We start from the raw sequence: 20226 nt of genomic DNA on the forward strand, positions 1-20226 counted from the left end.
CTAGTGTTGGGCTCGGAGTGTTACAAGTTGTTTTTCTTCGAAGAAGTCTTTTCGAGTCACGGGACCGAGTGGCTCCTCCCTTTCAGCTCCATTGCGCATGGGCGTCGACTCCATCTTAGATTGTTTTCCCCGCAAAGGGTGAGGTAGGAGTTGGTAAAGTAAGGATACTAGAGGTGCCCATACAATGGAGTAGAAATGTACGTACATATTGTGTATTAAAGGAATATTTATTTACATATTTACAATTTACATGCAACTAAAACGGCTACAGGCTCCCGGGGAGGTGGGAGGGCGCATGTGAATCTGCAGCGCAACATGCCACGAACAGATGTAGACTGGGTAAGTCACATTTTCCGTTCGATGGCATGTGTAGCTGCAGATACACATGCTGTTCATAGACTACAAAGCAGTAATCTCCCCAAAAGCGGTGGTCAGCCTGTAGGAGTTGAAGTTGTCTGAAATAATGTTCTCAGTACAGCCTGTCCTACTGTGGCTTGTTGTGTTGCTAACACATCTACACAGTAATGCTTAGTGAATGTATGGGGCGTAGACCAGGTGGCTGCCTTACAAATCTCTGTCATTGGTATATTACCAAGAAAAGCCATTGTGGCGCCTTTAATCCTAGTGAAATGTGCCCTTGGAGTAATGGGTAGTTCTCTTTTAGCTTTAAGGTAACAGGTCTGAATACATTTGACTATCCATCTTGCAATGCCTTGTTTGGATATAGGGTTACCTGCGTGAGGTTTTTGGAAAGCTACGAATAATTGTTTTGTTTTTCGAAATTGTTTTGTTCTGTCAATGTAATACATTAGCGCTCTTTTAATGTCTAATGTATGCAGTGCCCTTTCTGCTACTGATTCGGGTTGTGGAAAAAAGACTGGGAGTTCCACAGTTTGGTTTAGATGAAACGGTGACATGACTTTTGGTAAAAATTGTGGATTTGTACGGAGAACCACTTTATGTTTATGTATCTGTATAAAGGGTTCTTGGATAGTAAATGCCTGTATTTCACTAACTCTTCGTAGTGAAGTGATGGTTATTAGAAAGGCTACTTTCCAAGTCAAGAATTGGATTTGACAAGAAGGCATGGGTTCAAATGGTGGACCCATGAGTTGTGTTAGTACAATATTAAGATTCCACAAAGGTACTGGTGGTGTTCTTGGGGGTATGATTCTTTTTAGTCCCTCCATAAAGGCTTTGATAACTGTGATTCTAAAAAGTGATTTTGTATGTGTAATCTGCAAATAAGCAGATATTGCAGTGAGATGGATTTTTATGGAAGAAAAAACAAGATTTGCTTTTTGTAAGTGTAGTAAATAACTTACAATGTTTTGTATGGAGGCGTTTAGCGGCGTAATTTGATTAGCCTGGCAGTAGAAAACAAACCTTTTCCATTTATTAGCATAACAATGCCTTGTTGTGGGTTTTCTTGCTTGTTTAATAACCTCCATACACTCTTTTGAGAGGTTTAGATATCCAAATTCTAAGATTTCAGGAGCCAGATTGCTAGGTTGAGCGATGCTGGGTTCGGGTGCCTGATCTGTTGTTTGTGTTGTGTTAACAGATCTGGTCTGTTTGGTAGTTTGATGTACGGTACTACCGAGAAGTCCAACAGTGTGGTTTACCACGGTTGACGAGCCCACGTTGGAGCTATGAGTATTAGTTTGTTTTGACTCATTTTGTTGACCAGAAAAGGAATGAGCGGGAGAGGGGGAAAAGCGTAAGCAAATATCCCTGACCGGCTGATCCATAGAGCATTGCCCTTGGACTGAGGGTGTGGGTATCTGGACACGAAGTTTTGGCATTTTGCGTTTCCTTTTGTTGCAAACAAATCTATGTTTGGTGTCCCCCAGCGGTAGAAGTGATCTTTTAGAATTTGGGGATGTATTTCCCATTCGTAAGGCTGGTGGTGATCTTGACTGAGATTGTCGGCTAGCTGATTGTGAATGCCTGGTATATATTGTGCTATCAGGTGAATGTTGTTGTGAATTTCCCAGTGCCAAATTTTTTGCGCTAGGATACACAGTTGTGACGAGTGCGTCCCCCCCTGTTTGTTTAAATAATACATTGTTGTCATATTGTCTGTCTTGAAAAGGATATGCTTGTGGGCTAGAAGGGGCTGAAAGGCTTTTAGTGCTAGAAAGACTGCTAGCAGTTCTAAATGATTTATGTGAAGTTGTTTTTGTTGACTGTCCCATTGACCTTGTATGCTGTGATTGTTGAGGTGTGCCCCCACCCAATCATGGAGGCGTCTGTTGTGATAATGGCGTGAGGTACTGGGTCTTGAAAAGGCCGCCCTTTGTTTAAATGTACAGGGTTCCACCATTGAAGCGAAGAGTGTGTTTGGCGGTCTATCAACACTAGATCTTGGAGTTGACCCTGTGCCTGCGTCCATTGTTTTGCTAGGCACTGTTGTAAGGGCCGCATGTGGAGTCTTGCGTTTGGGACAATAGCTATGCATGAGGACATCATGCCTAGTAGTTTCATCACAAACGTGACCGTGTATTGTTGGTTTGATTGCATGCTTGATTTTATATTTTGAAACGACTGGACTCTTTGTGGACTTGGAGTGGCAACTGCTCTTTGTGTGTTGAATGTTGCTCCCAAGTATTGTTGTATTTGGGATGGTTGTAAATGTGATTTTTGGTAATTTATAGAAAACCCTAGTTTGTGTAGAGTATCTATTACATATTGCTTGTGATTTTGACATTGTTGTTGAGTGTTGGCTTTTATTAGCCAATCGTCTAGATACGGGAATACGTGCATGTGATTTCTCCTTATATGAGCTGCTACCGCAGCTAGGCATTTTGTAAATACCCTGGGGGCCATTATTATTCCGAATGGCAGCACTTTGAATTGGTAATGTTTGCCTTGTATTACAAACCTGAGGTATTTCCTGTGAGATGGATGGGTATGTGAAAATACGCATCCTTTAAATCAAGTGTTGTCATGTATTCCCCTTGTTTTAGTAAAGGGACTACATCCTGTAGTGTTACCATGTGGAAATGATCTGATTTGATGAAGAGATTCAGTGTTCTGAGATCTAAAATAGGCCTTAACGTTTTGTCTTTCTTTGGGATGAGGAAATACAGGGAATAAACCCCTGTTCCTCTCTGGTGATAAGGTACCAGTTCTATGGCTTCTTTTGCTAGTAGTGCTTGGACTTCTATTTGTAATAAGTCTAAGTGTTGTATTGACATTCTGTGCGTTCTTGGGGGAACATCTGGAGGGAATCTTGTGAACTCTATGCAGTAACCATGTTGGATAATTGATAGAGCCCACATGTCTGTGGTAATGTGTGTCCAAGTGTGGTGGTATTTTGTTATTCTCCCCCCCACTGGTGATATGTGTTGGGGAAGTGTGACATTGAAGTCACTGATTGCTACCAGGGGTCTGCTTGGCAGGCTGGAATTTCCCTCTTCCTCTTGGGAACTGTCCTCTGTAGGAACCACAAAACCCCCCTCTCTGGTACTGAGATTGGTAAGGGGGTTTTGTTGGGAGGTGGCTGGTTCTGAGGGTTGCTGTCTAAACCCTCCCCTAAATTGTGGTTTCCTAAATGTTCCCCTGTATTGAGAGGAGTAGAGCGCGCCCATGGCTTTGGCCGTGTCCGTGTCTTTTTTCATTTTTTCTATTGCAGTATCCACTTCCGGGCCGAATAGCTGATGTTGATTAAACAGCATATTCAATACCGCTTGCTGTATCTCTGGTTTAAACCCAGAACTTGGCAGCCATGCATGCCTTCTAATTGTTACTGCTGTATTTACAGTTCGTACCGCTGTATCAGCAGAGTCTATTGCAGAGCGGATCTGGTTATTCGATATGGCCTGTCCCTCTTCAACCACTTGTTGGGCACGGTTTTGATGCTCTTTGGGGAGGTGCTGGATGATGTCTTGTATCTCGTCCCAGTGTGCTCGGTCGTATCGGGCAAGGAGGGCTTGTGAGTAGGCAATTCGCCACTGATTGGCTGCTTGCGATGCCACTCTTTTCCCAGCCGCGTCGAATTTACGACTTTCCTTATCAGGGGGTGGCGCATCCCCTGATGACTGCGAATTATCCCGTTTTCTTGCAGCCCCCACAACCACTGAGTCCGGAGGGAGCTGCTGTGTAATAAACACAGGGTCTGACGGGGCGCTTTATATTTCTTCTCGACCCTTGGCGTGATTGCTCTCCCTTTCACTGGTTCTTGGAAAACCTGTTGTGCATGTTTAAGCATGCCCGGTAACATTGGCAGGCTTTGATACGATGCATGCATGGATGCCAGAGAGTTAAACAGGAAGCCGTCTTCCACTGGTTCTGAGTGCATTGTTACATTGTGAAATGTTGCTGCTCTGGCCAGTACCTGCGTGTAGGACGCGCTGTCCTCTGGCGGCGAAGGTTTCGTCGGATAACACTATGGACTATTGTCCGAAACTGGTGGGTCATATAGATCCCAGGGGTCCGCATCGTCTTGAGTCATCCCAGTATGTGTGGGTGATTGTGCCATTGGTGTACCCACTGGTGACAACTGTGGAGATTGAAGTGGGGACGTTTGTGGTGAGAATTGTGGGGGTGGTGATCTTTCTCTAACCACTTTGGCCTTTGGTTGCATCTCAGTCTTGTGAAAAGTCAGTTTTCTTTTGGACTTAAGCAGAGGGATAGTTTGTATCTTCCCTGTATGTTTCTGGATTTCTAGACTTTGCTGAGTTTGATCATACTCTTCTAAGTCCAGTTCCTGCTCAAATCTGTGCTTTTCTTTGAGCTGTAGAGAGAGCCCCTGCTCTTCCGTGTAGGACGCCTTTTTTGGCTCCGATGCCAGTTTTTTCGGTATCGAAACCCTGATGGAGATTGTCGGTTTCGGCTCGAGTGGCTTTTTCGAGGTTTACTCGACTTGATTATTTGATGTCAACTCTTTTCGGTGCCGGTTTCTCGACCAAAGTCGGAAGTCTTCGGCACTGATTTGGCGTTTTTCGGTGCCGATGATATTTGGTCACCGTCTTTTCTGTGGGTTGAGCCATGGCCTTCTGGCAGTGGCGTTCCCGAGGCCTTTTGGTTCTTGACCTGACCTTGGGTGTGGGACGGGGCAGGTGTACTCACTTTTTGTGCTGCCTTCGGTGGTTGATCCCTGTCGGATTCATCCGAGTCCGAACCCTGGATGGATATCCGCATCTCTTCTTCTTCGGCGTCGAGATGTTGTGACTGTTTCGACGCCATCTGTAACCGTCTTGCGCGTTTATCTCTTAAGGTCTTCTTGGATCGAAACGCTCTGCAGGCTTCTGAAGTATCCTCTCTGTGTTTGGGCGATAAACACAGGTTACAGACCCGATGCTGGTCTGTGTAAGGATACTTGGCGTGTCACTTCAGACAGAAACGGAAAGGGGTCCGGTCCATTAGTTCTTTGTCGACGGGTGTGGTCGGGCCGACCAGGCCTTGATTAAGTGCGGAAGCCCCGAAGGGCCGCCGAAGCTGTCTTGTTGTCGGTGCCGATGTGATGATACTAAACCGGCCACGAACGCAAACAATACCGACGAATTTCGATGATTTTCTAAGTTTCCCCGATTCGAATTACGGAGCGAAGAGGAACACGTCCGAACCCGATGGCGGAAAGAAAACAATCTAAGATGGAGTCGACGCCCGTGTGCAATGGAGCCGAAAGGGAGGAGCCACTCGGTCCCGTGACTCGAAAAGACTTGTTCGAAGAAAAACAACTTGTAACACTCCAAGCCCAACACTAGATGGCAGGATAATGCACAGCATGTGTATCTGCAGCTACACATGCCATCGAACATATGGAAAATGTCACTTACCCAGTGTACATCTGTTCGTGGCATTAGTCGCTGCAGATTCACATGCTGTGCACAGTCCGCCATCTGGTGTTGGGCTCGGAGTGTTACAAGTTGTTTTTCTTCGAAGAAGTCTTTTCGAGTCACGAGACCGAGGGACTCCTCCCATTTTGACTCCATTGCGCATGGGCGTCGACTCCATCTTAGATTGTTTTGCCCGCAGAGGGTGAGGTAGGAGTTGTGTATGCTAGTAATAGTGCCCATGCAATGGAGTGAATGCGGATGTACATAATAAAGTTTTAAGTAATATATTTACAAATGTACAAATGTTAAAGATCTACTTCTAAACGGCTACAGGCTCCCGGGGAGGCGGGAGGGCGCATGTGAATCTGCAGCGACTAATGCCACGAACAGATGTACACTGGGTAAGTGACATTTTCCGTTCGATGGCATGTGTAGCTGCAGATACACATGCTGTGCATAGACTAGTAAGCAGTTATCTCTCCAAAAGCGGTGGTTCAGCCTGTAGGAGTTGAAGTAGTTTGAAATAATGTTCTTAATACAGCTTGACCTACTGTTGCTTGTTGTGCAGTTAGCACATCTACACAGTAGTGCTTGGTAAATGTATGAGGCGTAGACCATGTTGCTGCCTTACATATTTCGTTCATTGGAATATTTCCTAAAAAGGCCATGGTAGCACCTTTCTTTCTGGTTGAGTGTGCCTTTGGTGTAATAGGCAGTTCTCTTTTAGCTTTAAGATAGCAGGTTTGAATGCACTTAACTATTCATCTAACAATGCCTTGTTTTGAAATTGGATTTCCTGTATGAGGTTTTTGAAAGGCGATAAATAATTGTTTTGTCTTTCGAATTAGTTTTGTTCTGTCAATGTAGTACATTAGTGCTCTTTTGATGTCTAATGTATGTAGTGCTCTTTCGGCTACCGAATCTGGTTGTGGGAAGAACACTGGTAATTCTACCGTTTGATTTAGGTGGAACAGTGAGATTACTTTTGGTAAAAATTTAGGATTGGTCCGTAGAACGACTTTATTTTTGTGTATTTGAATAAATGGTTCTTGAATGGTAAATGCTTGAATCTCACTCACTCTTCTTAGAGATGTGATGGCAATTTAAAATGCAACTTTCCATGTTAAGTATTGCATTTCACAAGAGTGCATGGGCTCAAAAGGTGGACCCATGAGTCGTGTTAGGACAATGTTGAGGTTCCATGAAGGAACTGGTGGTGTTCTTGGTGGTATAATTCTCTTTAGGCCTTCCATAAACGCCTTTATGACTGGTATCCTAAACAATGAAATTGAGTGCGTAATTTGTAGGTAAGCAGAAATTGCCGTAAGATGTATTTTGATGGAAGAGAAAGCTAGGTTAGATTTTTGCAAATGTAGTAAGTATCCTACTATTTCTTTTGCAGATGCGTGTAAAGGTTGAATTTGATTATTATGGCAGTAATAAACAAATCTTTTCCACTTATTTGCATAGCAGTGTCTAGTGGTAGGTTTTCTAGCTTGTTTTATGACCTCCATACATTCCTGTGTGAGGTCTAAGTGCCCGAATTCTAGGATTTCAGGAGCCAAATTGCTAGATTCAACGATGCTGGATTTGGATGTCGGATCTGTTGTTTGTGTTGTGTTAACAGATCTGGTCTGTTGGGTAGTTTGACATGAGGTACTACTGAAAGGTCTAGTAGTGTTGTGTACCAAGGTTGCCTTGCCCATGTTGGTGCTATTAGTATGAGTTTGAGTTTGTTTTGACTCAACCTGTTTACTAGATATGGAAGGAGAGGGAGAGGGGGAAAAGCGTACGCAAATATCCCTGACCAGTTCATCCATAGAGCATTGCCTTGGGATTGATCTTGTGGGTACCTGGATGCAAAGTTTTGGCATTTTGAGTTTTCTTTTGTTGCAAATAGATCTATTTGAGGTGTTCCCCAAATTTGAAAGTAATTGTTTATTATTTGGGGGTGAATTTCCCATTCGTGGGTTTGCTGGTGATCTCGAGAGAGATTGTCTGCCAACTGGTTCTGAATCCCTGGAATAAATTGTGCTATTAGGCGAATGTGGTTGTGAATCGCCCAATGCCATATTTTTTGTGTTAGGAGGCACAACTGTGTCGAGTGTGTCCCTCCTTGTTTGTTTAGATAATACATTGTTGTCATGTTGTCTGTTTTGACAAGAATGTATTTTTGGGTTATTATGGGTTGAAATGCTTTCAGCGCTAGAAATACTGCTAACAGTTCTAAGTGATTTATGTGAAACTGCCTCTGATGTATGTCCCATTATCCTTGGATGCTGTGTTGATTGAGGTGTGCTCCCCACCCTGTCATGGAAGCATCCGTCGTTATGACATATTGTGGCACTGGGTCTTGGAAAGGCCGCCCTCGGTTTAAATTTGTACTGTTCCACCATAGAAGCAAGATGTATGTTTGGCGGTCTATCAACACCAGATCTAGAAGTTGACCCTGTGCTTGTGACCATTGTGATGCTAGGCACTGTTGTAAGGGCCGCATGTGCAATCTTGCGTTTGGGTCAATGGCTATGCATGAAGACATCATGCCTAGGAGTTTCATTACCATTTTGACTTGTATCTTTTGTGTTGGATACATGGCCTGTATTACCTTGTGAAATGTTTGAACCCTTTGTGGACTTGGAGTGGCAATCCCTTTTGCTGTGTTGATTGTCGCTCCTAAATATTGCTGTGTTTGACACGGCAAAAGGTGTGACTTCGCATAGTTGATCGAGAAACCTAGCCTGTGAAGGGTCTGTATGACGTAGTTTGTGTGCTGTGAACATTGTCTTAGCGTGTTGGTTTTGATTAACCAGTCGTCTAAGTACGGGAACACATGTATTTGCTGCCTTCTGATATGTGCAGCTACTACTGCCAGGCATTTTGTAAAAACTCTTGGCGCAGTTGTTATTCCGAATGGCAACACTTTGAATTGGTAATGTATTCCTTGGAATACGAACCTTGGGTATTTCCTGTGTGAAGGATGTATTGGTATATGGAAATACGCATCTTTTAGATCTAATGTTGTCATGTAATCTTGCTGTTTGAGCAGTGGGATTACGTCTTGTAACGTGACCATGTGAAAGTGGTCTGATTTGATGTAGGTATTTAGTGTTCTGAGATCTAGTATTGGTCTCAGAGTTTTGTCCTTTTTGGGTATTAGAAAGTACAGTGAGTAAACTCCTGTGTTTTTTTGTAGATTTGGCACTAATTCTATTGCGTCCTTTTGTAGCAATGCTTGAACTTCTAGTCCTAGAAGATCTATATGTTGTTTTGACATATTGTGTGTTTTCGGTGGGACGTTTGGAGGGAATTGGTGAAATTCTATGCAATAACCATGCTGGATAATTGCTAAGACCCAGGTGTCTGTTGTTATTTCCTCCCAAAGTTTGTAAAATTGGCTTAGTCTTCCCCCCACAGGTGTTATGTGATGGGGTTGTGCGACTTGTGAGTCACTGTTTATTTTGAGGAGTTTTGGGGCCTTGGAATTTTCCTCGATTTCTTGGGAATTGGCCCCCTCTATATTGCCCCCGAAAACCTCCCCTTTGATATTGACTCTGCTAAGTAGGCCTTGTTTGTGAGGTTGTGGTTTCTGTGGGTTGACCTCGAAACCCTCCCCTAAAAGGTGGTTTACGAAATGTGCCTCTGCTCTGCGGGGAGTAGAGTGCGCCCATGGCTTTGGCTGTATCGGTGTCTTTTTTGAGTTTCTCAATGGCAGTGTCCACCTCCGGCCCAAACAATTGCTGTTCATTAAATGGCATATTGAGCACAGCTTGTTGGATTTCCAGCTTGAACCCTGAAGTGCGCAGCCATGCGTGACTTCGTATCGTGATTGCAGTGTTTATTGTCCTTGCAGCTGTATCTGCTGCATCCATGGAAGACCGTATCTGATTATTTGAGATACTTTGTCCCTCTTCTACCACCTGTTGCGCTCTTTTTTGGAACTCCTTGGGTAAGTGTTCGATGAAATGTTGCATTTCATCCCAATGAGCTCTGTCGTATCTTGCCAAAAGTGCTTGTGAATTGGCAATACGCCATTGATTTGCTGCTTGTGCTGCAACCCTTTTTCCCGCAGCATCAAATTTGCGGCTCTCTTTGTCTGGAGGTGGTGTGTCTCCTGAGGTATGAGAGTTGGCTCTCTTACGAGCTGCCCCGACAACTACTGAGTCTGGTGTTAGTTGTGTTGTAATATAGATTGGATCTGTTGGCGGTGGCTTGTACTTTTTCTCCACCCTTGGAGTTATGGCTCTGCCTTTGACTGGATCCTGAAATATTTGTTTTGAATGTCTTAGCATTCCTGGGAGCAGGGGAAGGCTTTGGTACTTGCTATGGGTGGAGGATAGGGTGTTAAACAGAAAGTCATCCTCAATTGGTTGAGAATGTAAGGTGACGTTGTGAAATTCGGCTGCCCTTGCGACCACCTGTGTGTAGGATGTACTGTCCTCAGGTGGTGACGGTTTTGTGGGGTATGAGTCTGGGCTGTTGTCAGACACTGGAGCATCGTAAAGGTCCCATGCATCGGGATCATCCTGACTCATTGTAGTATGAGCTGGTGAGTGCATCAGTGGTGGAGACGGTGGCGGGGTTGTTTTCCTTGCCACTTTTGCCTGTGGTTGCTTGTCCTTTTGTTGAAAGGCAAGTTTCCTTTTTATTTTGATTGGGGGAAGAGTGGTTATCTTCCCTGTGTCCTCATGAATATGAAGCCTTCTTTGCGTGTAGTCAGGCTCTACAGCTTGAAGCTAATGTCCAATTCTATGTAATTGGGAGGTTACTCCTTGTTCCTCTGTATAGGAACTAGTTTTCGGCTCCGAGGCTGGATGTTTCGGAACCGAAACCTTTTCGGAAGTCTTTTTAGGCTACGAAGAAACCTTCTTTGTTTTCGGCGTGGTGTCTCGGTGCCGAAATTCTTCGGTGCTGCTGTCTCTGTGCCGAAGTTTCTCGGAGCCGCTGTCTCGGCTCCGAGGTTGCTGTGTGGCGGTATCTCGACCGGAGTCGGATGACTTCGACACCAGCATGCCCTTTTTCGGTGCCTTGGATCGGTCACCTAGTTTTCGGGTTAAGCCATGGCCTGTTGGCGGTGGCGTCCCCTGGGCTTTTGTGGACTTCTCGTGAGTCTTGATTTTCGACGTCTTACTCACGGTTTGGTGTGTTTCTTCGGCGTCGAGTTCTTCAGAATCCGACTCGCGGATGGAGAAAGCTTCTTCTTCCTCCTCGAAACATTCTTGACCTGTCGGCGTGGACGCCATTTGTAGTCTCCTGGCTCTTCGGTCTCTCAGCGTCTTCCTCGACCGAAACGCTCGACAGGCTTCACAAGTATCCTCCTTGTGCTCGGGGGACAAGCACAAGTTACAGACCAGATGCAGATCCGTACACGGAAACTTGTTATGGCATTTTGGGCAGAAGCGGAATGGGGTCCGTTCCATCAGCCTTGAAGTCGCACGTGGCCGGGCCAACCAGGCCCCGACGGGGGATCGAAAAAACCCCGAAGGGCCACCGGAGCTCTTCAAAATTTGGTGTCGAGTTGTTCTAACTAACCCGATACCGAACGCAAACAATACCGACGATTTTTTCTGAGATTCTAACTAACTTTCCGACCCGAAACACGGAGCGAAAAGAAACACGTCCGAACCCGATGGCGGAAAAAAAACAATCTAAGATGGAGTCGACGCCCATGCGCAATGGAGTCAAAATGGGAGGAGTCCCTCGGTCTCGTGACTCGAAAAGACTTCTTCGAAGAAAAACAACTTGTAACACTCCGAGCCCAACACCAGATGGCGGACTGTGCACAGCATGTGTATCTGCAGCTACACATGCCATTGAACATATATATATATATATAAATAATGTTTTGTTGTATGGTACATGGTTGCCATATATACGACTGTTTTCTGCCACCCAGGCAAACCGACTAAACCCAGCCACTTTGAACACTAGACACTGAGGGTACTCGAAGGTGGTGTGCCTTTCATGGATCCTACAATGTTTCCCTACCTACAATGCCCTGGAAATCTCGAACTTTGCCTACAATTGTGCACTTCCCTCACATTTCTGTAAAGAAATGTTCCAGAATCTGGGGGAAATGAAAATTTTCCTACCGCCCAACACTGTACCACATGTCCCGAAGAAAAAAGTACTCCATGTGCGTGGCTGACCTGAACATTCGCAACACAAAAAGTCCCAAAACAAAACATGGAGAAATTGGAAGTGAGAGTAGCAGCAGCAGTATTTGGGCCCAGGATGGACAGCCACCTAGGGAAACTTCCCAAAGCCAGACATTCATGTAAACTATACACTCTAAGGAGTCCTAGGTGGTGTGCCTCACCTGGATCCTAGGAGGGTTTCTTACCCACAATGCCCTGCAAATCTCAAACTTTGCTTAAAACAAGACCTTTTCCTTCCATTTCTGAGTCTTAAACTTGTGGAATCATCTGCAGGGATCCACAAAATTCCTACCACCCAGTGTTCCCCCACTTGTTCCAATATGATCACTACTCCACATGTGCGTCTTTAATAGTGCCTGCAACATGAGCAGAACAAACCAGTGTCAATGGGTGTCCTTGCAAAGGGGCAAGTTTTTATCGGAACAAGTGGGAGAATGCTGGATGGTAAGAATAACTGGGCAATAATTCAACCCTTTAATGAATTAACATCCAACGTTTATTTTGTTTACCATAATAACCAAAAGGAAGACTTACCCGGATCATTAAGTAACATTACAAGATCAAAGGCAGTGTATCCATTTTTTGCACGAAGGTTGACATCAGCTCCTTGATTTAACAAATACAGAACAACTTCCTTATTGCTTGAAGGAAAGAAATAGAAAAATACCAGTCAAACAATTGTCTTCTAATTTGCAGTTTTGAATAGCCGCAATTAAACATTTATCAGAAACAGCTAAGTAAATAAGCCTGCTCTTTAAATATCTCATATGTGCCATTGCTTAGCTGAATATCCATTCTTCTGCCTGGAAATATTTGAAAAATAACCTGTAATTCACCAAACAATCCATTTCACATTATGGGTCTAATGAGTAAAGCAAGATGAACTAGTAGCTATTGTGCCCTTTGAAGAATTTTTTAAGCTCCTTTATAATCATCCAATAATCAAACACATTGCCTCTACAAAAACAGTAACATTTCACACACCTTAGTCCTTGCATCTGCAGCAACATGAGGATGTCTGTGTTGCAAAACAAACAAGTGATTTAATTGTACCTGGGATGCACACATTCCCATAATCCCAATATAAGCAAAGACTTTTCTGAAGAAGAGATTGAGCTTGCAAAGCAAATCGGGGACAAGAGCAAGCCCTCCTTAGTGAGAGTGAACTTGAACATGGTTGAGGAGTGGATATTTTTTAACAACCTATCCCAGGTCACTTCCAGATGCTCGGACAAATGTGAATCTTTGCTAGTCTCCTTCAACATTGCAGCTGCCAACAACACACATTCACAAAGTCCTAGCTGACTGGCCAAACAACATGTATCAGATCTTACATTTGCACAAGAATTAGCAAAGCCAGAATGTAAACACCCAAATAACATCTGTCTTCTTCCTCTTATAACCGTGAGGATGCACTAAACAGCTAGAAAAAAACTCAATAATTGTGTCTTCCTCTTTTCTAGAAGTTGCATATTTCTACCCATCTGAATGTTTGAAGGACTGCATATTTATAACACAATAGTTCATTGTATTACAAAACTACTGAGATTAATAAAAATGTTATATTGTAATCAAAAATAATTTATACATACTGAGAAGAAAATTGTCAGAGAGTAAGCACCCCAATCAATTTGTTACCCACGTTAAGGACTTTGTACTTTTAGGAAGGAACTAACACTTTTTTAAATTTCAGTAAAGGATTTGCACATGAATGTTTTAACAAGCGAACACTACTGAAGAACAATGCTTTAAACAAACTCCATACTGCAATATTTTCTCTTGATCAGTACGATCCATAACACAAATATTACATTACCCTTGTAGCTATTATAAACAAGCATCCTTATTTCTTCCTTTTTCTTCTTAGCTCCTAATACATTAAATTGGTTTTCTTGGTTTAGCATTATACCCTTTACTGATCAATAATGCTGTGTTCATAATGTGTGTTCTTAAACACTATTGTACATGTCATTTCATGAATTGTACTCTTCCATCAAAATCAGTACATAAACTATAACAAATGATGTATCTTCCACAGTGGATGCTGTACTTAAGAGACTCCTTGATTATATGACAGTGAAGGAATCATACACTAATATGCACACCCTGTTACCAGAGTTAGTTATTCACCCATGGTAAGTAGCCTGCATAAGAGCTGTCCAGGCGTGGACATTATCTTGCTTGTTGATTTCTGCATTTCTCTCAATAAACAGCTCCACCAGGTCCAATTTCCCAGTCACAGCAGCAATCATCAAAGGTGAAGCGCCTTCCCCATTAACGATATTGACTTGATTTGGATCTTCATCCACAATCTCTTTCACAAGCTGAATGTTTCCTGTGAAGATGGATGTTGTGTCAGTGAACTGTAGGAAATATAGCAAACATACAGTACACACAATTTGATGCAACCCAAATCATTATAGCACCAGTGCAATTCAGATGTCCTCAGGTTTACACCTTTGAAAGTTGGATTTTTTAAAAATACTTTAAGGTTTCAACTAGAAAATAGAAATATACACCAGTACAACTCACAAGACCAGTAGGGTATAGTGTACAGAGACAGTACTGACCAAATGAACAACACCAAGAAGGTACCACCAATTACATAAAATTATAAGAAAACAGGCACACTGAAATTAACAAGTTTGTCAGAAAGCATGGAGCTAGGAGATTCAAAAACCCAGAAGAATAAACAGTACTCAATATCACATCTAGCATAAAATCACAATATTCTAAATACCTGTGGCAGTGTAGTTCAATATATTAATAAAGATGTTATCCTGTACTGGCTTGCAACAAGGGAAGAGATTGAAAGGCTAGAACCGGAATAGCAGAGCAAATTGGAGAAAAAGTTTCACACTTGCAAGTTCACTGCTCTGAACTTTGCTCACTAGCATAAAAACCTGTACTGAGAGTATTTGAGCTGAAACGCTGGCAGATACACCGGTCGCCAGGCTGACTGAAGTGGTTCAGGCAGATCAATCACTGGACATGGAGGAACTGTCAGGGGACCTAGAGACCATGAACAGCGGCAAGATCCAAGGGCCAATGCAATACTCTCGGAGTTTGTTAGACCTGCCAGTGTTTTGCGGAGTCTTCCACAAAATGCTTTGCATTCTCCCCTTCTGTTTGCTGAAATTAGTTTTTGCTGAATGAAATTAACTGTTGTTGGCTTTAGGACTCTGTAATGATCACTCCTAACCAGTGCTAGACTGCTTATGCTCTCTCATTTAAACATGGTAAAACTGACTTGCACCCAATTGGTACATTTCATTTATTTATAGGTCCGTGGTAAAGTGGTACTACATGTACCCAGGGCCTGTAAATTAAATGTGACTAGTGGGCCTGTAGAACCTATTGTGCCACCCACTTAGGTAACCTTTTAAAAACATATATCAGCTCTGCCACTGCTGAATTTGTGTAGTTTTAAACTGCTAATTCTGTCTGACAAAATAAATCTGTGGCCAGGACGAAAACTCACTGTTTAATACGTGAAAGTCACACATAAAATAGGACCCAAACAGCTCATAGGGTTGGGCGCACCATATTTAAAAAGTAGGACATGTGTTTTTATGTTTTACATGTCCTGGTAGTGAAAAACACCTACATTTGTTTTTCACAACCCTGAGGCCTACCTCTCTCATAGGAAAACACTTGATTACCATATTACACTTAATAAGTGCTGTCTTCTGAATGGGAACAGATAGAAATATCATGTTTAGTGTCAACAAATTGTAATTTAAAATCCTTTTTAATGACAAAGTCAGATTTTAAGTCACAATGTTGAAAATGACACTTTTAAAAAGTTGGCATTTTCTTGTCCTAACCGTTTGGTGCCTGCCACATGTGTCCTGGGTCACAGGACTGAATAGTTGAAAGTTGTTTTTTGTGTATTCCTCCCACACAGTGAGGCAAAGGAGGATCTAAGTGTTGGAAGGAACAGCCAACCTGCCTGGATGGGTGGGGCGGAGCCGTTTCTTGTCCCACTTACATTTGAAAGGTTGCCTACACCACAATCACAAAGGAACTTTGTGATTGTGGTGCCTTTTTGTCACCCTAGACCACCTGGTTCCTGGCAAGAGGAAGGAAGGCAGTTTCCATTACCAGATATTGGGGGTGTCTAGAAGTTTCCCCCGCTACAACGGCTGGTGCCAGGTATTATTTTTGGACCCTCAGACTCAACTCTTCAGTACATATCTGGACCTGGGGAGGACTCTTAGAAGGACTGCCTTGTACTTCGGAGGACTACACTGCTGCTTGAGGCCTGCTTTGTTCTTCAGAAGACTACTCTGCTGATACCAGAGGATTGCTCTGCTGCTTGAAGCTTGCCTTATACCCTAAGATAACTGCTGTGCTGCTTCACAGTGACTCTACGGGCTAGCTGCCTGGCTTTCTGTGCAAGCTACAGTACCATAACACGCTCCCAAGAACTTGAACCTTGCACTTGGCCTCTGCCTGGACTGCACTGTGACCTCTCCCCATTCCCCTCCACTCCCAGTGGTTACCAACCCATCCTGGACCATTGAAATGGTGATGAAGGTGTTCCTACAGCCAAAACCTGAAACTTAGAAAAATTATCATCAAAAAGTAATCTTAGAACCGACAAGACTGGGACCTGTCTGCTTGCGGACCCGCCTGAGGTGCATTGCCTTTCAGTTCGCTGACCCACCTGAGGTGCATCGCCTGTCAGCTCCCACTACGTTCTTCTCCACAGCAGCAAATCTTGTTCAGCGGGACCTCTTGGACAGGGAATCTTCTCATGTGTAGCCCTCACTGACAACTGACTGCAGCTTCATCCTGCTGGAGAATTTATACTCGCAAAAAAAGAAACTAAGTCTAAACGTAGAAATCTTCACTGCAACTTCGTCCACCGGCTCCCTGACGACAATGCTTCCTCCTCGGACACCGGTGGCTGCTTTGCACCGCTGAACTTTACCTTCCCAGGATTTTTTCTTTGAAACGTCTTCTAAGTCCAAAGGTAAGGTGAGACATGGCTCAATCCAACTTGTGCATCCGAACCATGCTTTCTCACCACTTTGCCAAAGTCTTGCGCAACTAATTGCCCGCTGTTCGTGCATCGATCTGGTATGTCCTATTTTTCACAAAAACCTTTTAAAAATCATAGCTCCAGCTCTGCTGATTGGATTTAATTTATTTTGGTGTCATTTTATTTAATACATTTCACTTTATTTTTCTAAATTTAAGAGGAATTATTATTGTGTTTTCACTTCATTACCATTTGTGGCCTGCTTAAATACTTAACACAGTGCCTCTAAGTTAAGCATGACTGCTTTTGTGCCAAGCTACCAGCCTGTTGGGCACAACTTAATTTTGTGACTTTTGTGGTTCACTCTGGCAAGCATTGTGGTTGTTTTCTGAGAGAGACGAACACCCCCCTCAACCAATAACCCAGTTCTTGTATATTTATTTAAGAGATTGTCCTCAGTAATAATGCAGCACCCAGGAATGGCGGGATATGATGTAGTGCAAGTTGCAACCCTCCTGCAGGATCCTCACATGGCTAATATTACACAGTACCAAAACCTGGCCACCACCCACAAAGCTGCAGCTCCTACTGTCAAATATACCTCATTGATGTAGAAACAAATGTGTGGCTAAAGTTCTGGCTTCCCACTTAATCATGATGACTCCAACTTGATACACCCTAACCAGAATGGTTTTATGCCTCCAAGAGCAACTAAGCATACTCAAACGTGTGTACTTGAGTACGGCACAATCTCCATTCCTAGACTTAAAGCAATCATACTGATCGACTTTAAAAAAAGCTTTTGCCTCCCTGAGCTAGGACTACCTTCTTCAAATCGTTACACATATGAATCTAGATCTTAAATTCCGGTCACATGCCCCTCTCCTGGACCCTGATGTGCAGGGATCCAAGTGAGTAGAGTGCTGTCCACACTTTACTACCCCGCTAATCACCCCCCCCCCCCAACGCTTTCCACACAGAAGAGCCAAAGCCAGGGTTGCCCCCTCTCCCTACTATTATTTTTATTAGCTATAGAACAAATGGCAGCCCGGATATGAATGAATGGCCTAGTACACGGCTGTGACAGAGATGGGGGAAAGTCTATCACACTTCATTATATGAGAATGTTGTGCTTTTAGACACCAGATTCCAGAGTTAGACAGTCCTGAGTCTCATGGAAATCCCTATGAAATTTGCAACGGTCTCAAATAAAACGGGGAGACTTGGCAGGGAACTCACAAACAACTGACAATAGGCCAAGGCAGCTTTACATAATTAGGGATGCATGTTACTGGAACTTAAACTTGACACCTCTTCTGAGGACTGAATGAGATGACCTGCTCCATTAGTGCACTCTCACCATTTCTACTGTCAGAAGGGTGGTCTTTTCTTTTTAAATGGTCTCTGGCCCAAAACTTTTAAATGTCCTATAGAGCTGCCCCTTCAAAATCCTGCAGTTTTCTAAAAACTGCACAAATCCTCCTGAATCTTCCCATGAAATCATGCATCAGGAACTAAGAGCAGCATTTGATAAATGTGTTCAACCATTGTGATGTGGATTGGTGAAGGATGGACGTTCAATTTTACTACTGGGCAGCTCAGTTACCGGTAATTAATGACTGGTTATTCAGCAGAGAGGACCTGGCACGTTGGGGTGACTTGGCAAAACTGACTGAGCTAGTCATGCTTTGTGCCCTTCACGGAAATCCAGTGTAAGCATTTCTCATCCAAAACACCAAAGTAGTCTGAGTGCTCGCACAGGGCGCTTAGTTGGATGGGTTGGGACGGACGTGTGACCTGGGAACCTCCACTCTGGCACAGTACTTGGGAAACACAAGTGAACCAACTGAGTGCATTGTCACAATGAAATGCTACAGGAATATCTAGGGAGGATGAGGTTTTGAACCACAGCCACACAAAGTCCTACCTAGACCTCGTAGGAAAGTAGCCTCTTTCTAGCTTGCTTACCCCAACTTTTGGCCTGTTTGTCAGTGTGTTTGGCTGTGTCTACTGGGATCCTGCTAACCAGGAACCCAGTAGTTATGCTCTCCCCCTTAAATTTAGTTGTTGGTCACTGTTGTCAAAGTATTTTACCCACAATTGGCACACTGGTGCCCCACGATAAGTCCCTAGTATATGGTACCTAGGTATTCAGGTAATTGAGGTTCCAGGGGATCCCCACGGGCTGCAGCATATATTTTGCCACCCTTAGGGAGCCCATGCATAGGCTTCTGCAGGACTGCCATTGCAGCCTGTGTGAAAAGGTACAAGTACCCTTTCACTACACCAGGTCACTTATAAGTCACCCCTATGGTAGGCATTCTAGTCCAGAGGGCAGAGTGCAAAGTGCCTGCGTGTGAGGGCACCCCTCCACTAGCAGAGGTTCCCCCACAAACTTCAGGCCCATTTTCCTGGACGTCGTGAGTGCGGGAACACCATTTTACGCGTTTAAGGGACATAGGTCACTACCTATGTCCAGCAACATAATGGTAACTCCGAACATAGGCATGGTTGGTATCAAACATGTTGGAATCATACCCCAAGGCTTTTGCAAGCATTGGTTGTATGGTTCCATGCACTCTGGGGACTCCTTATAGGACCCTCATCAGTATTCCCATTACAGCCTTCTGAGGGTTTCCAGGCAGCCCAAGCTGCTGACACCTCCCAGAAAGGATTCTGGCCTCCTGTTGCTTGAGAAGCTCGAGACCAGGAAGGCATAACAAAGAATTTCCTTTGGGAGAGGGGTGTTACACGCTCTCCCTTTGGAAATAGGTGTTACAGTCTTGGGAGTGGTAGCCTCCTGAAGCCACTGGAAATGCTTTCAATGGCACATTTGATGCCCTCCTTGCATAAACCAGTCTACACCGATCCAGGGACCCCCAGTACCTGCTCTGGCACATAACTGGACAAAGGAAAGGGGGAGTGACCACCCCCCTGTCCATTACCATCCTAGTGGAGGCTCTCAGAGCTCCTCCAGAGGGTCCCTGGGTTTTGCCATCTTGGATTCAAGGTTGGCAGGGAACTCTGGGAGCATCTGAGTGACCAGTGTCAGCAGGTGATGTCAGAGCCCCCTCCTGATAGGTGGTCACTCAGATAGGTGACCCATCCCCCTTCCAGGGCAATTTAGGGTCTCTCCTTTGAGTGGTTTCTCAGATACAGATTGAAAGACTCCAGCAGGAATCCTCAGCACCCTCCACTTCGACTTCTGAACGAAGAAACTACATCTTGACTGTTCAGGACCCCACAATCTGCAACAAAGAAGTAAGACGCCTTCTGCTACATTGTATCTTCGGCTCCTCCC

The 20226-nt window shown here is 44.0% G+C and overlaps 1 protein-coding gene across 2 annotated transcripts in view; it reads right to left on the bottom strand.

Moving 5' to 3' along the window:
* Positions 1-20226, bottom strand: part of ANKS6 (ankyrin repeat and sterile alpha motif domain containing 6) — a 389890-nt gene that overhangs the window by 268161 nt on the left and 101503 nt on the right. For both annotated transcript variants that reach the window (XM_069219478.1, XM_069219477.1), the window contains exons 4-5: positions 14069-14273; positions 12473-12579 (exon numbers count right to left, since the gene is read on the bottom strand). In XM_069219478.1, coding sequence (XP_069075579.1) covers positions 12473-12579; positions 14069-14273 — 312 coding nt within the window. The remainder of the gene's footprint in view (positions 1-12472; positions 12580-14068; positions 14274-20226) is intronic.

The sequence above is a fragment of the Pleurodeles waltl genome, chromosome 2_2 (assembly GCF_031143425.1).
Source record: "Pleurodeles waltl isolate 20211129_DDA chromosome 2_2, aPleWal1.hap1.20221129, whole genome shotgun sequence".
Classification (NCBI taxonomy): Eukaryota; Metazoa; Chordata; class Amphibia; order Caudata; family Salamandridae; genus Pleurodeles; species Pleurodeles waltl.